This window comes from Macrobrachium nipponense, chromosome 27 (genome assembly GCF_015104395.2).
Source record: "Macrobrachium nipponense isolate FS-2020 chromosome 27, ASM1510439v2, whole genome shotgun sequence".
In the NCBI taxonomy this organism is placed as follows: Eukaryota; Metazoa; Arthropoda; class Malacostraca; order Decapoda; family Palaemonidae; genus Macrobrachium; species Macrobrachium nipponense.
The window spans coordinates 18,508,194-18,527,795 of NC_087216.1; the positions used below are offsets into that span (position 1 = coordinate 18,508,194).

Consider the following 19,602-nt stretch of genomic DNA (forward strand, 5'->3'; position numbering starts at 1 on the left):
GCCCTTATGAGTTTCGAACCAGAAGTCAGAGGCTTGGTGGTCCAGGTCAACTCGGGCAACACCACGGCTCTGGCATATACAGTGGTACCTCGAGATACGAAATTAATCCGTTCCAAGGCGGCCTTCGTATAATGAGTTTTTCGTATCTTGGAACACATTTTACATGTAAAATGGCTAATCCGTTCTAAGCCCTCCAAAAACACCCCATTAAATTTCATAATAAAGCTAAATTGACCTATAAACAATGAAATACTACAACAATTTGGACCATTCAATACCTAAATTGAGAATGAAAATCCAAAACCTGTAAATAAAGTGTATATTAGTGTACAAAAAATATTATTACTGTAACGTAAAATGTGGAAGCTTACCTTTCGAGTGAGGCTATCTCCGATAGTGGCGGCAGAGGAGGAGGAGGACAAACGGCAGATAACATACGTACACTTAACTTTACGAAAACACATAAAGAATTTAAGGAAAACTATAAAACTAAAATTTACGAAACACCTTAACAAAACTGTAACACTTAACTTACAAAAATCTAGAAATTACATAAAAAAAAAAAAAAAAAAAAAAAATATTTTTAACTTTTTTTTTTACTTTTACGTAGTTTTTTTTTTGTACTGAATTTCAACTTCAAGGTGGTTTTTTTTTTTTTTTTTTTTTTTTTTTTTTTTTTTTTTTTTTACAGAATTTCAACTTCATCACCGCTTTCAACGTTCTGTTTTCATCACTTGGTTCTTTCCTTTTTGCCTTTCAACTTTCTGTTTTTTTATCACTTGGTTCTCCCTTGCTACCTCCTGCTAATGCTGAAGGCCTCTTTAAAAATAACGATCCAGGAAGATTGCTTCTGCCTACTTTTCACAATGTTTCCTGAAACGACTCAGGCAAACGTCATCGAACTGCGCAAGCATACGACCTGTGTGAGCCTTTTCGGGGTGTCTTTTTTCGATAAACTATTCCACTTTATGAAAAGCGCCTAGAATATCCTTAATTTCTGCCATTGTCATAGGCTCCTCCTCCTATTCCTCGCCGCTGCTAGAGAACTCCTCTTGAATGACGTTATGTTGCATGGCCTCCAACTCCTTCAGGTCATCCGTCGTAAGCTCCTCTTGGTGCTCCTCGAGAAGGTCGTTGATGTCGTCCTCGTCGACGACCAGCCCCATGGACTTGCCGAGTGCAACGATCTCATCAAGATCTGGTTCTAAAACAGTTTTGGGATTGTCAACTGTTTCTGACTCTGCACCACCAGCTTCGCCCACGTTGAATCCCTCGAAGTCTCTGTCGGATACGGCATCAGGCCAGAGTTTCCTCCACAAGGAATTCAAGGTTCGCCTCGAAACCTCCTGCCAAGCTAGGTCAATGAGTCGGATGCAAATGACGATGTCGAAATGCTCCTTCCAAAATTGACGCAAGGTGAGGTTTGTGGTATCGGTGATGTCGAAACATCTCTTGAAAAGATGTTTAGTGTACAGCTTCTTAAAGTTCGCTATCACTTGCTGGTCCATGGGCTGGAGGAGAGGGGTGGTGTTGGGTGAAAGAAAAAGAATCTTAACGAAGGAATACTCTGCTAGGATATCTTCCTCAAGGCCAGGAGGGTGGGGAGGGGCATTGTCCAACACCAGCAGACATTTCAGGGGGAGGCGCTTCTCTTGCAAAAAACTCTTCACAGTCGGGCCAAAACACAGATTTACCCACTCGGTGAACAAAAGCCTCGTTACCCAGGCTTTTGCATTAGCCCTCCACATCACAGGAAGCTTCTCCTTCAACACTTTGTGGGCCTTGAAGGCTCGAGGAGTCTCGGAGTGATACACCAGTAGGGGCTTCACCTTGCAATCCCCACTGGCGTTCGAACAAAGTGCGAGCGTAAGCCTGTCTTTCATAGGCTTATGACCGGGTAGCTTCTTCTCTTCCTCCGTGATGTATGTCCGACGAGGCATTTTTTTCCAAAAAAGGCCAGTCTCATCACAGTTGAAGACTTGCTGAGAACTGTAGCCTTCCTTGGTCATCATCTCGTCGAACGTCTTTTTAAAGGCTTCGGCCGCTTTCGTGTCCGAGCTGGCAGCCTCCCCATGACGCACCACCGAATGGATGCCAGTCCGTTTACGAAATTTCTCGAACCAGCCATGCGAAGCCTTGAACTCTGGGGTTGGCGTTGAAGTCCCGTTCCCCTCCTCGTCTTCCGCCTGCGCAGTCCAAATCGCCGAAAATAGCACTGACCTTGTGAGCGATTGCCATTTCCGTTACTGTATCGCCAGCGATTTCTTTGTCTTTTATCCAGATGAGGAGCAGCCGTTCCATCTCGTCGTGCACATGGCTCCTCTTGCTGGACAAAATAGTGATGCCCTTCGACGGTGTAGTTGCTTTAATGGCATCCTTCTGTTTAAGGATGGTGCCTATTGTCGACGGATTACGGCCGTATTCCTTTGCGATCACACTCGATCGCATACCAGCTTCGTACTACTTTATGATCTCCATCTTTGTCTCCAAAGAGAGCATGCGCTTCTTTCTGTGAATTTCAACTTTCTTGGGACCCATGACTACGTTAATTTATGTAAAGTTACACAATATACAGTCTTCGCACAACACGATAATATGTACTGCAACGAAATCACTAATGAATTTACGTTACTAAACTAAATTGTTGGAGCGAACGAATGCCGATTGCGTACAGTAAAGTTTCTGGTGCGAAGTGGCTGAGCTAAGGGACGACCAACCGTACGTACTGAGAAGAAATGCATGATGGGAGGGATGCTGTCCAATCAGAGAGAAGGATCTCATGGCTTGTGGCTAGCATCAGGAACCAATGGGAGAGCAGGAGGATGGTGGCGAGTCTACTATAACTAAGATGGCGGCGTGCGGCGCGAGTTTCAAAATTGTTATCGGGCGAATCTCGGACTTTCAGAAACCTTTCGTATCTTGAAAACTTTTCGTATGTAGAGCAGTAAAATTTTTCACATTGGCTTTCGTAACTTGGATTTTTCGTAAGTTGAGCCTTTTGTATCTCGAGGTACTACTGTATAAAGAAACAGGGAGGGACTCATTCCGTCTCCCTGTACGAAACAGCAAGAGACCTGTTGCTGTGGGCAGAGGAGAGAGAAATAACGCTTCTCACCAGGTTTGTTCAGGGAGAGAAGAACGTAAGGGCGGACCTGCTGAGCAGGAGAGATAAAGTCCTCCCCACAGAATGGACTCTCCATCTAGACGTTTGCCAGATGTTGTGGAACCTTTGGGGCAGACCAAACATAGACCTTTTTGCCACGAATTGGAACAAGAGACTGGACAACTTTTGCTCCTCCATTTCGGATCCGAGGGCAATAGCAGTAGACGCACTCCTTCTAGACTGGACAGGGATAGACGGGTACGCGTTTCCCCCATTCAAGATTTTGGGGGAAGTATTGAGAAAGTTCGTCTCCTCAAGAGGAACGAAACTAACTCTGGTCGCTCCCTTTTGGCCCGCTCAGGAATGGTTCACAGAGGTACTGGGATGGACGGTAGACTTCCCCAGATCCCTTCCACTCAGGAGAGATCTGCTCAGACAACCCCACTTCGACAGGTTTCACAAAAACCTCCCCGCTCTCTGCCTGACTACCTTCAGACTATCGAGAGACTTGTCAGAACGAGAGGCTTTTCGCGCAAAGCTGCTAGCGCTATCGCCAGAGCCCGCAGGTCATCAACCTTGCGAGTCTACCAGTCGAAGTGGGAAGTGTTTCGGAGATGGTGCAGGACGAATAAACTATCCTCATCCAATACCTCTGTGACCATTATTGCTAACTTCCTTCTCTTTTTAAGAGAAGACTGCAACTTAGCGGTCTCGACGATTAAAGGTTATTGTAGCATGCTATCCGCGGTGTTCAGGAACAGGGACCTGAATATCGCGGAGGATAAAGATCTGAATGATCTTGTCAGATCTTTTGAGACGACTAAGAAGAAGTCCTCTAGACCTCCTAGTTGGAACTTAGATGTGGTTCTCAAGTTTCTAGTATTAGATAAGTTCGAACTTCCTCAACAGGCGTCCTTCAGGGACCTAACTAGGAAGTCACTGTTCCTTGTAGCGCTGGCAACTGCTAAAAGAGTTAGCGATTTACAGGCTGTGGATGCTAGAGTAGGGTTTAAAGGAGAGTCGGCGATCTGCTCCTTTAGACCTTTGTTCTTAGCTAAGAACGAGAATCCCTCTAAACCCTGGCCCAGAAGTTTTGAGGTCAAAGGACTCTCACCCTTAGTGGGAAGAGAGATAGAGAGATCCCTGTGCCCTGTCAGGACCCTTAAATTCTACCTTGAAAGGAAAAAGAAGCTTAAGGGCAACCTAGAGAGTCTCTGGTGTTCTGTCAGAGATCCTAGAAGGCCCATTTCCAAGAACGCTCTGGCGTTCTTTATGAGGAGCGTCCTAAAGGAGGCGCATGCGGCGTGCAATGAAGAGCAGTTTAAGCTCCTTAGAGTTAAAGCACATGAAGTGAGGGCCATTGTGACATCTCTGGCGTTTCAGAAAAATATGTTGCTGAACGATATTGTAGCCTCTACATACTGGAGATGCAACTCACTACTTGAGAGACGTGAGAGTGACATACAATAAGTGCTTCTCTTTGGGGCCCTACGTATCTGCAGATTCAGTGCTGGGACAGGGAGCTGAGACTAATCCTTTTTAGTTTAGTTTAGTTTTATTTTAATTTGGTGTTGTGTTTTTATGGTTCTTTGGAAGAGGGTTAAGTGGTAACCCCTTTCAAATGTTAGTTCTAACACGGGTTAGAGATGGTCAGGTGGTCGGGATTGGTTTTGTGCTCCTTGATAGTGCCAGAGGCAAAGGTTTTGTCATTTAAGTGGGTTAGCCCCCATTGATAAAGATCCTAACAAGGTTCTGTCATGTAAGTGGGTAAGCCCCCATTGACAAGATCCAGAAGAGCTCTCAGTCATAGGTCACTATCTTGCTGAAGCTCTTGAGGCAAAGCAGACTCATAGACAGTATCCATGAAGTCTTCTGCCCAATCAGGTAAGAACCAAGGTGTTTGACCTACAACATGTGTTGTTTCCTGTTTTTATTGTTATTATTTAGCTGTCTCTTACCCTCCACCAAGGGTGCCAGTCAGCTAAGTATATATCTGCCGGGGAAGTTGCATGTACAAAAATGATATTGTTATGATACAATAAAGTTTTGTACATACTTACCCGGCAGATATATACAATTAATGGCCCGCCCAGCCTCCCCTCAGGAGACAGGTGGAAGAGAAAATCTGATTAGAAAACGGGAATGGTTCCTAGTCCCGCCACCCAGCGGTGGGAGGGTAGATCACCTGACCTACCTGTAGTGTGTGCCGCGAAATTTTAATTTCTGTCGGGGACGTCGGAGACTAGCTAAGTATATATCTGCCGGGTAAGTATGTACAAAACTTTATTGTATCATAACAATATCATTTTGTTGAAAATTGTATTTTTCCTAACTATACAAACCTGAGGTCCTTTAACAAATATGCCCACCTCATGCCACTCCTCAATCTGAACCTGGGCAGAAAGGCAAAGTGGAGTGTTTACATCCGGGCAGGCTAGCCTGCCCCACGGTAGTTGCTGCCTAACCACCTTGTTCAAGATTCAACGGCCGTAATTCCAGCTACGCCGAAAGTATATTCCTATTGTTAAAGGACCTCAGGTTTGTATAGTTAGGAAAAATAATATTTTCGACAAACTTTTATTTTTTATATTAATTTTTGTGATTGGATCTTACTGGAGTAAACCTATCTTGCTTCTTATTACCTAACAGTTTTGGTGTGAATTTCAAGAGGATCATGATAATGATATCTGGTGTGTATTAAATCCTTTGTCTTTAGATTCTCTGAAAGTATTATTTCACTTTTATTCATTTTGATTTTAATCCTTTCTTCCAGGTAACACCTGATAGTGTTGCATATTTAGCAGCCCTTGTGTCTGTCTCAGAAGAGGTTAGATCAAGATGTCACTTGAAATATTCAGTAGCTCGAAGTTTATCCAAGTCAACATCAACTGATACATTTGCTGTTGACTTGCATTTGAATCTTCCAATGACAACCTCCACACAAGTATCTGGGATTGGAGGGAACTTGCCAAGCAGTACTCAGCCTTCCACTGGAGGAGCTTCATCTCCTAGTAATCATTTACCCTCCCCTGGTTCAACTTTCCCACCTATAGGTAGCAGCCTCAGTAGTTTGGTAAGTCATGTATTGAAAATTACCATAACATATAGCATCATCTATTTATTTAGTCATAAAACGGATGAAAACTTTAATAACTAAAATTTGATAATTCATAGAAATTCAGCAGTCAGCAGGCCCCTTAATAAAAGAATATCCTGTTCTCTTAGGGAAGAAGAGGAAAGCTTCAAATATTTTAAAAAGTTATTTGCGAGTTAGTTCAATAGCCTAAATGCTACATATACTACTGTCTTTTTCTTTTATTTTCAGCAGTCATAGATACAATTTTATTTTATTTCATTGACAGACTGATGACAAGTCTTGGTGGCTTATGGAATGTACAAGTTGTGTATCCTGTCCCCAGTCTACATCATCAGCTAATAGCACTGTCACATTGGTTCTGTAGGAAGCACAGCAACCACTGGTGTAAGTAGTGGTCCCAATATAAGTAATAATGGTACCATTCCTGCAGCCAATGCCACAGCACCCACTGTATCTGTTCCAGCAAGTGGAACAGGAACGCCTGTTTCTGTTGGAACTCCAGCAGAAATGAGACCACCTCCAACTATAACCAAAGATCCACCTCCCCCCTCATCAGTTTCTAATACTCCTGCAAACAGGCGTCAGAAACCTTGGGAAGCAGTGGACCAAATCTCCCTTTCACAGGTAAGGATAAGTGGAAGAGCACTGAAGTATTTTTGGATTTTTTGTTGGTGTATTTATCAGGAAATGTAAGAAATTTCCTAATGTTTATCTTTAATCCATGTCTTGGTATATTTACAGCTAAACTGGGGATTTGTTTGGTCTAACTGTCTTAGTAATGTTTTAATGCCATTGGTGGTTATACAGTGGGGCCTCGCTTAGTCGCGGATCAGCAATCACGGATTCAGTTAATCATGGGTTTTTCCTTGGACCACTTCTCAGTCTATATTGCTGGTATGAATCGCAGCATCGCGGGCTTGTCATGGTAGGCTAAGCCTCGTCCGGTTCCGATAACCAGCAAATGCATAAACAGATTCACATTATGATATTAACTGACAATAAAGGTAATAAAACCATTTTCACCTTATATGTTATTGGCATATCTTCATAATATACAGTAGAGCATCGGTTCTCGACGATAATTCGTTCCAGAAGGAGCGTCGAAATTCGATTATTTCGAGAACTGAATCAAGTTTTCCCATAGAAATAACTGAAAATGGATTAATCCGTTCTTGACCATCAGTTATTACCCTAACCTTGCCTTTTTATACAATACATTACATGTAAATTACAACTAAATAAGTTAAAAGTTAAATAAATATCATGTTAAACATGCATTTATAATTTTAAATGTATAATATACAGTATAAAAGAAAACTAGCCTGTGTCCAACCGACTGTTGACCAAGCGCCATAGGCTACCTAGGTAAATAGTAAGTAGAACGTAGTATAGTGGGTAGGCATAAAACGTGTTGCTAACATCATAAAACATTGAAAAGCAAGTCTAATTATTACAGTAAATTAATAAACTTTTAAAATTAAACCCAATATATATTTATCAAAAACTTGCAAAAATTTGCCTACAGTAAGTCGGCATGTAAACAAAGCATAGCGCAGTCCTGCCTGGTGGTTTATATCGGGACTATGGTAGTAAACAAACCATATCGTTTACATTCGATGTTGATTTATGGTAAATCTTTTACGGAGTCGACTGCAATATGTATACAAAATCGCTTGAAAATTATCTTTCAGTAAATGTAATGTTATGATACTAACGATTTTGTTTCATAAATGTCCTTATAAAAAAGGTGCGTCTTTTACGGCAAATTGTCCAATATCAGGGCTGGTTTCAAGCTTATTGGACTTTGACAATTATTATGGTACTGCATGGTACATATATACGTACGTATAAGTAAAAGAATCTTCTTAATGTCTTTAATTACTATACCATTACGTACCAGCATCTCTTGAGTTTAATATCAAGCTAACCTCCTTTTTTTTTTTACGAGGAAGCTTATAAACCAAGCATACAGATTGCGTTCGTTACCGCGCATGCGTTGCATATGTAAACTGTGTCACTACCAGACCTCATACGTAAACATTGACGTCATTTTACAGTAGTAATAAAAGAATCTTCTTAATTTCTATAATTATTCTATACCATAGCGGCTTCTCTGATTAAGCTAAGGCTAAGCTCCTCTTTACCAGCAAGCTTAACAAAGATTAAGATTGCGTTCGCTACCGAACGGCACACGTTACGTATGTGACAGTGGTTTCACTACCAAATCTCACACGTAAACAATGATGTATTTTTACAGTAGACATATAATCTACTTAATTTCTATAATTAATGTATACTGTAACCTCTTCTTTACCGGCACGCTTAAAAAGCTTAGATTGCGTTGCTACCGAACCGAGCATGTTATGTATGTAACTGGTTTCACTACCAAATCTTACACGTAAACATTGACGTATTACAGTACGACATAAAAGATTTTTCTTAATTTCTTAATTACTACACACTTAATATGGCATAGTGGCTTCTCTGATATAAGCTATGACTAACTTCTTCTTTACTGGCAAGCTTAACAAAGCTTAAAGATTGCATTCGCTACCGAACCGCACATGTAACCTACGTACGTAACATTGCCTTCACTCCAAACCTAACACTTAAATACGTATTGCATTTGCTACTGAAACGCACGCCTCAAGTGTGAGCATGGGTTTAGAATATGTCTACGCTTGAAAAAAAAATCAAGCAAGGGTGCTTGATTAAATCTTTTTTTCGCTCATCACTTTCATGCAGAGGAGAGGATAGACGAAACTTAAGGTTTATTTTGTAGTTGGAAATGATGGAAACATTTTGAAGAAGGAAAACGCGAGATGCCATGTAAATTTTTTCCATTTCAGTATTAACATTAGCAAAAGGTTTATATAGATAGCCAGTAGTAATGTTGGGACCCATGATGAATTAAAAGGTAACTGCGTATAGAGTTGATACCACCGAAAAAGCAAACGAAATGCGCGCAAGGTGTACAAGACACGACACGTGTTTGAATGTTTGTAATCATTAGTTGCGGACTTTAAACTGCTGAGTGGCGTCACCAGTGTTACCAACCGTTTTGCTAAATTATGCTAGTCGGTCCAAGCAAGAATTTATGCCGAATATGGTGCAATTTTGTGCCAGAATTATGCTATTAATCTATCATTATCTCATTTCTCTAATACATTTGAGCTAAAACAACGATGTAATGGAAATTTAAAACATTTATATATTAGGTGAAATGATACAAAGTGACGAACAGACAATATTATAACTAATAATTTGATTATCTTTACATGTTAGGAAACTCGTAATAAAACACCATTTTTCTTTAATAGATCACATACGCAATCACTAGTACACTATTTGATATGCAATCACTATTATACTATTTGACAAATGTGTGAAGATCACACATACAAATGTGAAGAAAAACAACAAATTTTACTTATTACTGCATCATTATCATGCCACACAGAACCATTTTTCTTTAACAGGTCACATAAACAATTAATAAATACTTGAAAATGTGTGAAAATTACTTCAAATATAACATTTTGTTATTACTGATATTTACTGAAAAATTAAAACTAAAAAAAAAAGGTAAACAAACAAACCAGTCTCTACTCAAGAAGAAAAACATACGTACTTATTACTTGATCATTATCATGCCACTGAAACACTATTTTTCTTTAACAGATCACATACACAATGAATAAATACTTGAAAATTGTGTGAAAATTCACTTCAAAAGAATTCAGAATTAAAATTAAAATTTTGGGATAACTACTGAAAAAAAATAAACTTAAAAAAGGAAAAAAAGTAATTCTTTACTCATGAAGAAAAAAATTATTAACACTTTACTGATCGTTTGTCATGCCACTGTGGGTATTTATTTATATTCACAAAATTTAACATTCCTTAGTTGGGTTCAAACTTAGCAATTAACTCATTTGTTAGTGCTGCTTTTGAGGCAATTTCACTATGAAGACACATTCACTATATTCTGTGTATGAAATTGAGGAATTTTCTGCATTTTATTTAAAATTTTAGGGTGAAAAAACACATTCTAAAATTGTACTAGAACCCTAAGTGTGAAAGAACAAAGTTATGCTAAGCTCCAATTCTTTGGTCAAATTATGCTAAAAAAACATGAAATTATGCTACATTGGTAGCACTGGATGACGCCAAACTAGCGGCGGCTGGCGGAAACAGTTTTGTTTAACAAACATCATATGGTCGGGGGTCGGAAACTGGTTTTTTGGTTGAAAACAGATACAAAGTTTATTGGAAATTTAGTGGCGAAATCCGATTATGTCGAGTACTAATATGGTCGTGAACCGGGTCTCTACTGTATAGCCTATTCATGGAATAATTCCACATCAGTGACATCAACTTTTAGTTGAGCGGCCAGCAGAAATGTAAACATTGAATTACACTTAACAGCACCTTTGTCATTCTTAACCTTTTAGAAATGTTAATAGTAGTAGTGTAATTACAGTAGTAATAACATTTAGGAAAACATTACTTTTCAATTCTAACTTCATTATTGTTTTGGTATAACATGATCAACTTCTCTGAACACTGCAGTCATACAAATGATAATTGTCATAGATTATCGCATTGTTGTTTGCGATCGGCGATGAAGCGTAAACGTAATAAAACCATTTTTACCTTATATATTTTTGTCATATATTCATAATAAAATGCATATCTTATATATTATTGGCATATCTTCATAATAAAAAGCCTCTTCAAGGAATAATTCCTTGGGGAATGCATTTTTCAAAGACAAAAGTACACTTTACATATTTACAGCATGCAATGATTACTTTATTTTGATGTGATTACATTAATATTACAGTATGGTACTCTAAGCAGCACAGTAACTATTTTTTTATCATAAATGCATATTCATTTACGAAAAAATACACATGACCACCGTGCATGCTATTTTTGCTCAATGTGATAGTGGTTACACCGTTCTACAAACTACCGATGTATTTTTACGCAAGTATCCTCTAAATTTTGTTATAAATAACTTTACTTACTTTTTTGTGGAGCCCAAATATTACATATATCCCGGAAAATTAACGAAATCGCGAATTTCATCTTAGAGCAAGATTCACAAATTACTGTGTTTTCTTTTTCTTTTCAAGACTAAATGCATTTTTAGGATACACTCATTTACAAATTTTCAAATACTATTAATGTAAATAGCAAAATCTCTCTCTCTCTCTCTCTCTCTCTCTCTCTCTCTCTCTCTCTCTCTCTCTCTCTCTCTCTCTCTCTCTCTCTCTCATCACTTACAGAAAAAACTATAATACTGAATCTGTTATTTATCGTAATAAAAAGAACCAAAATGGTCCCCGACATATTTGTAGGTACATGTGTTGCCATATTTTATTCTTTCTGTGATTTACAAAACTGTACTTCAATACAACTTTTATAGTTGACTCAGTGATTATCACATTATAACAGTATACAAGAGAATATCTTATCACTATCCATGTTTCATTTCTTATCACCATAGAAATATTCAAAATACAAATTTCATTGTTATTCTCGAGCTAAGCTCTCGTCCTAAGCTCTCGTCCTAAGCTGCTCACTCAAGCTATTCAACAGTTCTCTCTCTCTCTCTCTCTCTCTCGTCTCTCTCTCTCCCGTCTCTCTCTCTCACTCCTCTCTCTCTCTCTCTCTCATCACTTACAGAAAAAACTAAATACTGATCTGTTATTATCGTAATAAAAGAACAAAATGGTCCCCGACATTTGTAGGTACATGTGTTTTGCCAATATTTTTTTATTTTTTTCTTTTCTGTGATTTACAAAAACTGTACTTAATACAATAAACTTTTATAGTTGACTCAGTGATTATCACATTATAACAGTATACAAGAGAATATCTTATCACTATCCATGTTTCATTTCTTATCACCATAGAAATATTCAAAATACAAATTTCATTGTTATTCTCGAGCTAAGCTCTCGTCCTAAGCTGCTCACTCAAGCTATTCAACAGTTTCTCTCTCTCTCTCTCTCTCTCTCTCTCTCTCTCTCTCTCTCTCTCTCTCTCTCTCTCTCTCTCTCTCTGGTATTTAACTCTGATAAATTTGAATCAATAAATTATGGAGACAGAGAAAGAAAGCTATATGCATATAAGGGACCTAATAATGAGACCATCACAAATAAGGAAGCAGTTAAAGACCTTGGTGTGATGATGAATAGGACATGTTATGCAATGATCAAATAGCAACTCTGTTGGCAAAATGTAAAGCAAAAAATGGGAATGTTGTTACGGCACTTCAAAACAAGAAAAGCTGAACACATGATTATGCTTTATAAAACATATGTTCGTCAGTCCCCATTGAATATTGCAATATGATATGGTACCCACACTATCAAAAGGATATTGCACAAATAGAGAGTGTACAAAGGTCCTTTACAGCTAGAATAGAAGAAGTTAAGGACCTAGACTACTGGGAAAGACTACAATTCTTAAAATTATATAGTCTAGAAAGGAGAAGAGAACGCTACATGATAATTCAGGCATGGAAACAGATAGAAGGAATAGCAGAAAATATCATGGAACTAAAAATATCAGAAAGAGCAAGCAGAGGTAGATTAATAGTGCCCAAAACTATACCAGGAAAAATAAGGAAAGCACACAGGACATTAATCCACTACGCACCAGCATCGATAATGCAGCGTCTATTCAATGCGTTGCCAGCTCATCTGAGGAATATATCAGGAGTGAGCGTAGATGTGTTTAAGAACAAGCTCGACAAATATCTAAACTGCATCCCAGACCATCCAAGATTGGAAGATGCAAAATATACCGGAAGATGTACTAGCAACTCTCTGGTAGACATTAGAGGTGCCTCACACTGAGGGACCTGGAGGGGCAACCCGAACAAGATGTAGCGGTCTGTAAGGATAAGAAGGTAAGGTCTCAATCTCCTTCCTAGTCGTCTCATCTCTCAATGAAATAATGAAATTACTGTATCCAATATTATAAACTATTATGTACAAAGTTAAAAATAATAATAATTCCATTAATAAATTAGTTTCTTTTAACAACTAAATTGTTTTCCAAAATAATTCTTTCGGTAATAAACGTCCATCAGCTGATTCTAAATGTAAACAAAAGACAAAAATAGATTTTTATTGCTGTATTTTGCTGTTTATACATTAATATTATAGTTGGGTGCTGTAATCTTTACAGCAAATCATGTTTTTTATCATAAGTATGTTCATTCACAAAATAGATATGCCATGTACTTTTAGTTTGGTGCAGCAGCCAAATCATGAAAATAGAAAGGAATTGTTAGGTAATATACTTTTGTTTGCTGATCTGATGAAGGGGAAATTGAAGATAGGAAAGAATAACTTTGAAACTGTCTTGAATTTAGTTTAAGGTGATAGTTGAAGACATATTTGGTGCTTGAACTAAAGTAGGCAGTTATAAACATTGAAATAGTGGTCTTGGGTCGGTTAATTATTAAAGTAGGCAGTTTAAAGCAATTTTTAGGGGGGTACCAGGATAACACAGGTATTTACATATCACGGGTCGGGTTCCGGGCCCTATCCCCCCGCGATTATCAAGGCCCTACTGTAATACATATTATATATGTGTTGTGATACGTAATACAAACCCTTGGTCCTTTAATATATGGAATGTAATCAGTGCCAGCTGGAACCGTTCGTAAGCTTTCAAACAAGGTGGTTCGGTAGTTAACTGCTAGTCTGATAGTCGGGATTCCCGTCCGACTGGGAGGTGAGGAGTCACTTTGCTTTTGGCCGCCGCTGGTGTCAGATGTGTTGTTCACCTCTCTGCCCGCTGAGTCGTATGCTAAGATTCTTCAATGTGAACCGTTTCTTCCCAACTTTCTCTAATTCTGAGTGCTTGAGTTACATATTCGTGAGTACTTGGTATTTGTTTATTGTTTTTGTATTGTGCTCGTGGATTGTGATGATGGATTCCCGCGAGCCGGAGAGACCACCCTGCCCCCCCGTCAGCCGCAGATTGTGCCCTGGTGTAGAGGGACGTAAGTGTGGTTCTTTGAGGTCTCTCATTGAAGTAGACCCTTATGACCTTTGCACTCGGTGTCAAGGGCGTGAATGCTCTCGCATCGAGCCTTGTGACTTATGTATTTCATGGTCGGAGGAGCAGTGGGCGCGATAAGAGGGGAGTCATCGGAGGGCTCTCCAGTTACTCCTTTGGTCACGGACACGTCTTCCTCTTTCCTCCCTCCGTCTCAGCTCCCTCGTATGGCTCCTTCCCCTTCGGGGGGAGTGTCGCGTTCCTTCTTTTCTTTTCCCTCGATCAGTTGAGCGTAGAGGAGGGAGCGCGACACCCCGGCATTCAGTTGTACTCGGGGTCTTCCGTCCGCTCAGGGTGGGAACTTTCCCTCCCCGGGCGAGCGGGAACACCCCCCATTCATGATCCCGACTACTTTTCCTTCTTCAGGTATGCTTGCTTGGGCTCCAGGGGTCACCGAGCATTTGGGGACAACTCCAACACTAGTGTGTGGATCCAGGCCGGTTACGTATGGTTCAGAAACGTTAACCACGACAACAGTGTCGACGCCAGGGTATGCCGCGCCTCCCCACCTCATGTACACGCAGCACATTGCCATGGTAACCCCGACTGCTGCAGTCCAGGCTCCGCTGATAGGATTATCGAGGAGGGATGTCACCCCGCCGGCTGGTTTCTCTGCTCACGCCCCAGCCCCTGACTTTCGGTGTCCAAGAGCTCCCCGCTTGACCTGCCGCCAGTGCCCATGGTGTCGCTGGCCTCATTGCTGCCGCCCGTTCCTGTTCTTGCCACTGTTCCTGTACCGGTTCCTGCCGTCGTCCTAGCCCGTGGTGTTGCTGCTCCCACCGCAGGTCCCTCCGGACAGGTGCAGCCAGGCCCTGTTGCTTCGGCAACTGCCCCGGCTCCGTCCTGGATGGAGGACCTGACGGTGGTCAAGAAGAAGAGGAAGGTTTCGTCGTATTCATCGTCGTGGTCTGCACCCGCCTCTTCCCCTTCGACTAACAAGGTTTTACGGCCGAGGAAGAAGAAGGTAGCCTCCTCCCCCCCTAAGAAGTCTCGCTCAGAGACCTCGGACAGTTGGGGCTTCCGCAAGGAAGAAGGCGAAGACCGGAGGGGCACTGGCTGACACCGTTACCTCCTCGCCTGGCGCCTGAGGGTCTGCCTCGGCGCCAGTAACTGTCTCGGCCTCGTTCGCGAGAGGTACCGAGTTTACGGTTGCCTCTGGGTGACCGTGCAGCCAGGGTCCAGGCAGACGAGCCTGCTTGCCGCCAGGACCCAGGCACGGAGCGGAAGACTGGCGGGGGTCGCCCAGGTTACTTCTGCCAGGCCAGCAATCACTCTCGTAGCGATCTGCCGGTCCCCAGGGTTGACGCGCTGGTCCCAGACCGTCCATGGGCCGAGGCGAGGAAGAGGTCCCCTTGGTTGCCAGGACCAGCCTCGGCTGTTTCAGGCGACGTGGCACGCCATGAGGACAGGCCTCGCTCCCACCCCGACAGTGGACTCTGCCGGTCCCCTGACCGCTTCTCCCACTGGGACCGGGAGGATAGGGGGACTAGCAGCAGCTCTCCTGACGCTTGGGACCATCGCCGCTGTTCTCTGTCCAGCGTTTCTCCCCAGGGGAGCGGCGCGACTAGGCCTGCAGCTCGATCGTCACCGCGGGTTGGCGATCGCCTGCAGTCCCCCCAGCACACCGGTTCTGCCGGTGGGCAGGGGAGGGGCATCAGGTCTACCTCTCCTATCCCTTCAACCTCCTCGGGCTACAACGGGAGGAGCAAGGCGATTAGGAGCGACAGCGACGAGTGCGCTTCTTGTGGTCCCTCCGCGAGGGCCTACGAACCTGGCACGGTCTTGGGACCAACCAGATCATATGCCCAAGAGGGTCTGTTGTGGTTCCTTCTGTAGAAGGAGGAGGGTCTCGGGAGGCATTCTCCTTGGATGGGCTTGACGGCCCTTCTTCCCAGGACGCAGTCACTCCCGAGATCCAGAGGTCTTTTGCAGAGGTCATAGCGCTGATTCGTCAGCACAATGACCTGGGGGAAGGATCGGTGCTCCCACCCTCCGAGCCTACATGTAGGCTGGAGTCATTCTGGGGTCCTAAGAGGGAACCCAGGACGACGCTGGCCCAAGTGGACTGTCTCGTCTATGGACAGGAGGGATCGCTTCGGTCTGGCAGGTCGTCCAAGTTACTTCCCCCTCTTCTACCACGACATAGGTGCTTCTTCGTGCCTTCGGAGGACCCACTGCCACCCAAAAAGGTTAACCCGGAACTGGCTAGGCTAACTCTTGGTGCGTCTCTTCAGCACCTGTTGGCCGAGAACCTCTGGTTCTCACAGCAAGAGGCATTGGCCTTGGAATCGACGGCTATGGCAGCGTTCCAAACAGTCTCCTGGCTAGACCTGTGGTCCCTCACAGTGTCCAAGGTCGCAGCCTCCTCGGAGAACATCATTCCTGAAGGAGACCCGGCTTTCGGGAGACTGTGCTAGTCTGGAGGTAGTGCGATTTCCTACCTGGCCCAACAGATGGCCAACCTGTGGGCCAACCTGGTTCTGAGGTGTAGGGACGCAGTCCTCACCCGAATGACCAGGTTGGCAGGGCGTGAGGTGGTTTCGGGTCTACGAACGGGCCGGTACTGAGTTCCTCCTCTCTCTTCCCTAGAGTGATGGTGGATGCTGTGGTGGAACAACGGCGCACTGATGACAGTGACCGCTTAGTCCACCAGGCAGTTTCGAAGGCGGCTGGGCATCCTCGAGCCACTGCGGCTAAGCCCAAGAGCTTGGCTAGCGCTTCCTTTGCGGCTAAGATGACGGCCTCGTCAAAGCCGGGAGGAAAGACTCAGCCTTCAACCCCTTCTGTAAGGAGTGACCGTTACCACCCTTCCTTCTCCTGAGGAGGAGCCGGGAAGAAGAAGTTGAAGAAGGGGAAACGCTAGGGACAGCGTTTCCCCTCACCTGCTGCCGGAAGTGGGGGGCGTGCCTTGCGAATCATTGAGCAACATGGCAGCGCCATGGAGCCGAGACCTGGACAGTGGATGTCCTTTGGGAGGGATATCTATGTACGTACTACCCTTCGAGTCACGGCCACCCCTCACCTCCAACCCGGTCCATCTTCAGACGTACGTTCCCGGTTCTGCCAGAGACGTAGTGCTTCGGCAGGAAGTGGAAGCCATGCTGAGCAAAGGAGCTGTGGAGATTGTATGGGATCAGTCGCCGGGCTTTCACAGTCGACTTTTCCTGGTGGAAAAGTCATCGGGGGCTGGCGCACAGTGATAGCTCTCTCTTCCTTGAACCAATTAATTCGCCAGACTCGGTTCACGATGGAAACGACACGTTCAGTGCTCGATTCCATGAGGGAGAACGACATAATGCTTTCGGTGGACGTGAAGAATGCGTATTTTCAGATACCCATCCACCAGTCCTCCAGGAAATACCCCCCCGTCATCCTTGATGGGACGGTGTACCAATTCAGGGCACTTTGTTTCAGTCTCTCAACCGCCCCACAGGTGTTCACGTGAGTGTTCACTCTGGTGTTGGCTTGGGGCCATTCGGTAGGGATATGTATTCTGAGGTATCTCGACGACTGGCTGGTCCTGGCGAGCTCCTGCTCGCAGTTGCTTCAGGACAGGGATCGACTCCTCAAGTTTTGTCATGATCTGGGGATCGTGATGAACTTCGAGAAGTCAGATCTCGAGCCCAAGCAGAGGATGAAGTACCTTTGCATGCTGATCGATACGGTAGCAGGGCAAGTCGTCCCCACAGACTCGCGGATCAGCAGGTTCAGGGTGGCAGCCGGACGGTTCCCGTCTCTACAGGAGCAGTCAGCTCAGCAGTGGCGGGTCGTGATTGGCTACCTGTCGTCTCTCGAGAAGTTAGTCCCTCACGGGCGTCTTCACCTGCGTTCTCTTCAGTGGAGACTAAAGGAGAGTTGGTCACAGGCAAGAGACCCACCGTACTTTTCCGTGTCTTTCATGGAGGAGGTGAGGCAGGACCTAGCCTGGTGGCTGGACGACAGGAACCTCGTAAGAGGATGCCTCTTCGCACTCCCTCCCCTGAGATGCTTCTGTTCTCAGACGCATCGACCGAGGGATGGGGCGCACACCTGAAGGAGCTGCAGGTGTGTGGGATCAACGCGACAAGCACCTTCACATCAACGTCCTGGAGCTCAAGGCAGCGTTTCTCGCTCTCCAAGAGTTCCAGGAACGAGTGATGGGACACTCAGTGGTGCTGATGAGCGACAACACCACAGTAGTGGCATACGTCAACAAACTGGGGCCCCTAGTGTCCCTCCCGTTGTACCAGTTGATGTTGCAGGTGCACAAGTGGGCCTAGCTCACTAGAGCTGTCAGCCCGATACATTCCAGGCAAGAGGAATGTAGTGGCAGACAAGCTCAGCCATCGGAATTAGGTGATAGGAACCGTATGGTCCCCGCACCCAGACATGGCGGAAAGGCTCTTCAACCTGTGGGGGCGTCCAGTCGTAGATCTGTTCGCCACCTGGCACAACAGGAAACTCGAGGTTTTCTTCTCAGTTGTGCCGGGCCCATGGGCAGCTGCAGAGGACGCTCTTCAACACCCATGGGACAACCTCTTCGTGTACGCCTTTCCCCCGTTCTGTCTGATTCGCAAGGTGATCAGTAGGGTGCTGGTCACCGCGAATCTTCAGATGATTCTGATGGCGCCCAAATAGCCTCAGGCTGTTTGGTATGCGGACCTGCTGGCTCTGCTCGCCGAAGCACCGAGAGAGATTCCCCCTTGGCACAACCTCCTGTGCCAGCCACACGTGGAACGGTACCACCGATCAGTTTGGTCTTTGTGTCTTCCCGGCTGGCTGTTATCCACCATCTCTTGCGAGCGAGAGACTTTTCTTGCCGAGCAGCAACAGATATGGCTGGGTACCTCAGGCAGTCCTCTGGAGCTGCATACCAGGGAAAGTGGTCTGTCTTCTGTGGTTGGTGTCGTGGATGGGGTCTCTCTCCTCTCAGAGCCACTCTTCAGCAGGTAGCGGATTTCCTCATGTTCCTTTGCCGAGAGAAGCTTCTCTCTGTCTCTGCAGTGAAATGGTATAGAGCTGCCCTGGCCCAGTCCTTAAGCTGTGGGGACTGGACATCTCCACTTCCATGAAGATCTCCCTCCTGATGAAGAGCTTCGAGAGGTCTTGTCCACCCAGGGAACTCAGGCCCCCGGGGTGGGACATGACTCTCATCCTTAGGAGTTAGACTCAAAGACCCTTCGAGCCACTCCGGGAGCCGTCTGACAGGGATCTGACCCTCAAGACCATCTTTCTGCTGGCCCTGGCATCGGTAAAGAGAGTAGGGGAACTTCATGGTCTTTCTTTCGATATCAAGCACACGAGGGGATGGGGATCAGCGACGCTCCATTTCGTCCCG

The 19,602-nt window shown here is 44.1% G+C and overlaps 1 protein-coding gene across 1 annotated transcript in view; it reads left to right on the forward strand.

The window, feature by feature from the left end:
* Positions 1–19,602, forward strand: part of LOC135200618 (neurofibromin-like) — a 369,381-nt gene that overhangs the window by 246,175 nt on the left and 103,604 nt on the right. Inside the window, 3 exon segments of the mRNA XM_064229231.1 lie at positions 5,877–6,176; positions 6,523–6,553; positions 6,556–6,824. Coding sequence (XP_064085301.1) covers positions 5,877–6,176; positions 6,523–6,553; positions 6,556–6,824 — 600 coding nt within the window.